Source organism: Lontra canadensis, unplaced genomic scaffold (genome assembly GCF_010015895.1).
Source record: "Lontra canadensis isolate GAN:19392208 unplaced genomic scaffold, GSC_riverotter_1.0 scaffold124, whole genome shotgun sequence".
In the NCBI taxonomy this organism is placed as follows: Eukaryota; Metazoa; Chordata; class Mammalia; order Carnivora; family Mustelidae; genus Lontra; species Lontra canadensis.
Genome location: NW_022631118.1, coordinates 4,285,585 through 4,291,085, shown reverse-complemented (window position 1 = coordinate 4,291,085; position 5,501 = coordinate 4,285,585). Strand labels below are relative to the sequence as shown.

The following is a 5,501-nucleotide window of genomic DNA, read 5'->3' as shown; positions in this document are numbered from 1 at the left end:
GCACTCACCTTCAGAAGGGGACTGTGAGCAGAGGGAATGTTATTAGGGCCGCACCTACCCAGATGGCAACATTGGGTGTTTTAAGGTGGCCACGTGGAGTGGAAAGTCAGGTGCAGGGGAATGCCAACCCTACATGCTTCATGCACCTGGGGTGAGACCCTAGTCTCTGTTGGTTCTTTCATCCAAAAGTGAGAGAAATCAGCAAATCCATCAAATGCTTAATATTTCAGAGGGCTTGGGGGAGTAATATTGAAAATATGGGTGTAAATGCATCTTACAAAGCCCAAGTCTTCCTCTGTCCTGACCACACCTGAACCACAAGCACCCCAAGGAGAGGAGCTGGGGCTCAGACACCCTTCGAGTTCCCTCCTTCTACTGCCCAAGAAGCTGGACAGGAGCAGTCTGCAGAAAACCCAAATAGCTCATCATCCATCAAACAAATGGTGGCTTAATTCAGAGTCTGAGGAAATTTGGAAGTTCAGTCTAAATCAGAGATTGCAAACTGGCAGTGACTGGGCCAAATTCAGCCACAGACAAGTTACTTAACCTTTCTGTACCTTGGTTTCCTTATTAGGAAAATGGGCATAATAATAGTAATACCTAGACGGACTGTTGTGAGGATTAAAAGAATTAATATAGGGTTGGTGGAGCTTGTGACTCTTGGTCTTGGAATTGTTTGAGCCCCATGTTGGGTGTAGAGATTACTTAAAAAAATAACATCTTAAAAAAATAATAAAAAGGTTATATGTAAAGTGCTCAGGACAGTGCCTGATACATAATAAGTGTTGTGTATGCATTGTTGTTAATATTATTTGATTCACATAATGGTGAAGTTTTTGGATTTAAGTGTTTTCACTTAGCTGGTTTCTTCATTTTGCCTCAGTCCCCACCACTCCCTCTTGTCCTACACCTGTCTTCCCTCCCTCCTCAGGCCCAGAAGTCCCCTGGTTTGAGTCCCCAACTACAGCCTGGTCCTTTGTTCTCATTGTGGCTGCTGGATGACACAGGTTGTTGATTCCTGCCATTGAACCACGAAGATTACAATTGTAATCCAGAGTCCCTGATGCCCTTTCTCAATAGAATTTGGGAGTTCTAATCCCATCCCACTCAGTGTTAAAAAGAGAAACCCCAGGGGCTCCTGGGTGGCTCAGTGAGTTAAGCCTCTGCCTTCAGCTCAGGTCCTGATCTCAGGGTCCTGGGACCGAGCCCCAAATCGGGCTCTCTGCTCAGAAGGGAGCCTGCTTCCCCTTCTCTCTCTCTGCCTGCCTCTCTCTGCCTGCTTGTGATCTCTGTCAAGTGAATAAATAAAATCTTAAAAAAAAAAAAAAAAAAGAGAAAACCTAGGGACACCTGGGTGGCTCAATCAGTTAAGCAGTTGCCTTTGGCTCAGGTCATGATCCCAGTGTCCCGGGATTGAGGCCCGCATTGGGCTCTCTGCTCAGCAGGGACCCTGCTTCTCCCTCTTCCTCTGCCTGCCGCTCTGCCTACTTGTTCTCTCTCTGTGTCAAATAAATAAATAAAAGCTTTTTTAAAAAAGAGAGAGAGAGAGAGAGAAACCCACACCAGCTGAGACAAAACTGAAACCACAGAGTTCCAAGATTATATAGATGCATGGTTTATTATCATTCAGATGATTATCATGGACAGGGGAAGACGCTAGAGGGTTATATAGAAGTCAGCTTTCGGGGTGGTTTCCAAATGCCTGCACAGATTTATTTTCACACTCTCCACAGAGCACTGCACAGGATGCCCCTCCCCGCAGTGCTTCACCCAAGCAGAGCACAGCCCTGGGGCAGGGCTCTGCCCACCCACAAAAGGATGCCCAAGAAGGTGAGGATAAGAACTGGATTTGGACATCACATTTTCAATCCCACCCTGACCTCAATGTCTGCTAAATCCAGAGTCACCCTGGTTCTCTCTGGGGTCCCTTGGAGGACACAAAAGGATCATTTTAGCCAGAGTTAAGGAAGGGGAGCAGCCACAGGGAGTGCGAGGAGAGGGACTCTGGGATCTGACCCCTAGCCAACAGTGGAAAGTTGGGGTAATATGGAGTTTAAACTCAGAGGCTTCCTTTCTCATGTCCCTGAAGGGGGCGGGAGGACAAGGCCAGGGAGTTGGGTGTTGTATATGGGGTGGGGGGAGGCCCAGGTGTATGGTCAGGGATCTAAGGTGGGGAGGGAAAGAGGGGGTCACAAAGGGATAGGGCCACAAAGGCTTAAGACATTCTCAGACTCTAAACTTTATAGGAAACTGGGTTCACTCCTCCAGTGGCTCCCTGGCCCAGGCTGCCCGCCGCCCAGGATGCTGCCGCTTCTCCTCAGCCCCCTGACCCCTGCTCAGGTCATCTAGGAGTCCCAGCAGGAGGCTGGCTTGACCACAGGCTTCCCCAGGCCCACAAGGGCCCCCCAGAGCCCTCTTGCCGGGATGCTGGCGTTTCCCAGGGATGGGCTCGCCCTCTTCCTCCTCCTCTTCCTCCTCCTCTGCCTCCCAGCTCCTCTGGGCCTTGGAATCCACCAGCCGTCTGCCTGGGTGCTGCCTCTTGGTGAAAGTGTAACCCAGCCAGGAGGGGCGCCGGCCAGGATGCTGCCACTTTTGCTGGGTGACATCGGACCAGGCAGCCACATCCTCCCGCCGGCCAGGATGCTGCCGTTTGTGGGGGCCCACAGCCCCACCTTCTTCCTCCTCCTCTTCAACCCCCTCTTCTGCCTCCCCCTCCCTTTTGCCTGGATGCTGACGCTTGGAGAGCCAGTCGGGTTGAATGATCTGAGACTCTGGGGAAGGAAAGAGACCAGTGAGGGACCCTCTGCCCCTGAGCAGCCCCCCTCCAGTCTCTCTCCTAGTTAAGGCAGAATCCCTGCAGCACTCATCCAGAGTCAAGGCCTTGTACAGCCCCTCAGAAATATCTCTCTCTCTCTCTCTCTCTCTCTCTCTCACACACACACACACACACACATGCACATGCACTGATGGTCAAAGGCACGACCTCTGGCTTCGGTCCAAGCTCTGCCACTCCCTGGCTGTGTGACCATAAGCTACTCACTTAACTTCTCGGAACCTCAGTTTTCTTCTGTGCAAAATGAGGGGTAATAACAGTATGGATCTAAGAGCTTGCTAGGAAGATCAAATAGTGTGATACGGTGTTTGAACACCTGAGATCAGTGCCTGGCATATATGCACCTAGTAAGCAGTAATTAAAACTGTCATATACAGTTTTTCTCTCTCCCGTGCACAGAATCTTCCCCACTGAAAGTTGGCTCTCTGTGAAATATTCCAGGACCCACACGGAAGAGAAATCTGATCTCAGGAAAGGGTCAACTCATGATCTTGCTAAGGTTATGGTCAACAGTTTCTAAGCTCAGAAAGGCAAGAGTTTGGATGACCAAGTCCCTCCCCATCTCTGCGTCGTGGTTTCCTCCAGCCCTCTTCAGGGTCTCTGATCAGAGGGACACACGCCCGGTCCTCACCAGATTCGGGATCGCCCTGGTTTCCTCGCAGCCGCTGGACGTCTTCGCGAAGGAGTAAGAGGCGCTCTGCTTGGTGCAGGAGGTCGTCCAGATCCGCATGCTCGGCGGCCATCGCTGCCTCCTGCTGGGCCACCTCCGGCTGTGCGCGACCTCCCGGAAAACCAGCCACGGTCAGGGTCAGCGCCATGGCGAGCAGCAACCAAGCGCCGGGCATCGCGGCGTCTGGAATTGGGAGGGCAGAGAGAAAGCATAAGCGCGCCGCACCCCTCTCCCAGTCCGCACCATCTTCCCACCTTTCCTGTCCCAGCGGGTCCCCAACCTGGGTCACAAACCATTCATACATCCTCCCGCGGGCAAGGCCACCTGCCACCTTAGGGTGGCAGCCTCGGGCTTTGGGTGTCCTCACCCGTGGAGATGCTTGGAGTGACTGGTCGCGCGCCCAGTTCTGCTGCGCGAGCCTGGAAGCCGTGGGAACTCCATCGTCACCGCCACTCCTCAGTGTCACTGAGCGCAGGGCTGGCTTGCCAGGCGTGTTACCACCTAGAGAGCCCCGCCCGACCGCCACAATGCCGCGTCGCAGGCTTAAGACCCTTCCCCGCGCCACATTCTTGGTCCAGCGCTCCCTTCCAACGTTCGGATTCCAAATTCCATTTCTAATGTCAGATTCTATGGCCACGCTAGGACACCAGTTCTAACTCTAAAATCCCCAGTTTCAACGATAAAAATGTTTCTAAGGTGAGACTGAAACTCGAAGGCTAAGATTCGAGTCCAACGCGAAAAATCTGCTTCTAACACCTGGATTCGGATTCTAACTCTCAGGCACTGACGCCGGACGCCCTGACTGCCCAGTTCTACCCCTACGTCCCGGCGCGGACCTACAGCGGCCATCCAGGCTGGGGTGGGATGGAGAACTTTCCATCCTACTGACGCCCGGCGCCGAGCAGCTCCAGCCGCCGGGACGGGGGTGAGCAGGAGCGAACGCCACCAGTGTGCCCGGTCAATTCCCCGGCCCGCGCCGTGGAAGCACCGGGGGTGCGGACGCCACGCTCCGGGAGGCGTTCGGGGGACAGAAGCCGTGGCTTCTCCCGGGGGCTCCCCCGGCAGCGGGCAGAGAGGACCCCCTCCCAGTGCTCCCGGACGCCCCCTGCGTGGGGAGAGGGGACGGAGGTGGTTACCTGCCGGGCGACAGCTCCGCGGGACGGGTCCGGGATGCTGGGGCTCCGAGTTCGGAGTTTCGGAGTCCAAAGTCCGCGGGGCAGGAGGCCGGGAGCGCTCGCAGGACCCGGGCGTCGGCTGCCCGCTTCTCCGCGGGGCCGCTGCTTATATCCGCGCGGGGTGGCGGCGTCGGTGAGGTCAGGGGGAGGGGTCGCGGCCGCCGGGAAGGGGCGCTGACGGCAGCGGGCCCCGTGGGTACCCCGCCCGCCGCCTGCCTGCCAGCTCCACCGGAAATCTGGGGCGGGGGCGGCGAGAGCTGCGGGGGCGGCGAGAGCTGCGGGAGCGGCGAGGCGCTTGCTGGAGGCTGGGGGCTGGGGAGTCGGGGGCAGTGATGATGCCGGGTCACCTCTGCACCCAGCTCCGAAGGTTTGTTGTAGAGGAGAACAGTCCTGGAGGGGACAGAGAGAGGCGCAGAGATACTGAGAGAATCACACAGTTGAAAAGGGACACACAGGAGAGAATAGGAGATAGAGACAAAGACTGAAAGAGGTACCCAGAAACAGAGCAGAGAAAGAGAGAGAGAAGGAGAAAGAGAAGGGGGGAGAGGACAGAGGAAAAACGTAGGGGACAAATGGGACCTGGGTTCTCATCCTGACCATGTCACCTCCAGCAAATGCTTTCTGCTCCCTGGGCCTCAATTTTCTCATCTGTACAGTGGGAGAGAGGGACAGTTTTCAGAATTCCCAAACTGGTAGCCTGGGGTCACCACTAAGTCACAGATGGTTTGACTCCCACAGGGATTTGGAAAACAAAAAACAAAAAAACCCGAATAACTTAACACTTAAACGCCAAGAGAACTCAAGAAAAATTTGGTTGTATGGC

The 5,501-nt window shown here is 54.8% G+C and overlaps 1 protein-coding gene across 3 annotated transcripts; it reads right to left on the bottom strand.

Annotated features, from left to right (window-relative positions):
* Positions 1 to 1,591: 1,591 nt before the first annotated feature.
* TRH (thyrotropin releasing hormone) lies at positions 1,592 to 4,803 on the bottom strand. Of its 3 annotated transcripts, none has more exons than XM_032841602.1 (3): positions 4,640 to 4,803; positions 3,465 to 3,686; positions 1,592 to 2,771 (listed from the first exon to the last, which is right to left on the bottom strand). In XM_032841602.1, exons 2-3 carry the CDS (start codon positions 3,676 to 3,678, stop codon positions 2,257 to 2,259), a joined length of 729 nt encoding a protein of 242 aa, XP_032697493.1. In that variant the 5' UTR covers positions 3,679 to 3,686; positions 4,640 to 4,803; the 3' UTR covers positions 1,592 to 2,256. The 3 variants fall into 3 exon arrangements, with proteins under 3 accessions (XP_032697493.1, XP_032697494.1, XP_032697492.1); XM_032841603.1 differs by lacking the exon at positions 4,640 to 4,803 and adding an exon at positions 3,871 to 4,086; XM_032841601.1 differs by lacking the exon at positions 4,640 to 4,803 and adding an exon at positions 3,784 to 3,841.
* Positions 4,804 to 5,501: the final 698 nt, after the last annotated feature.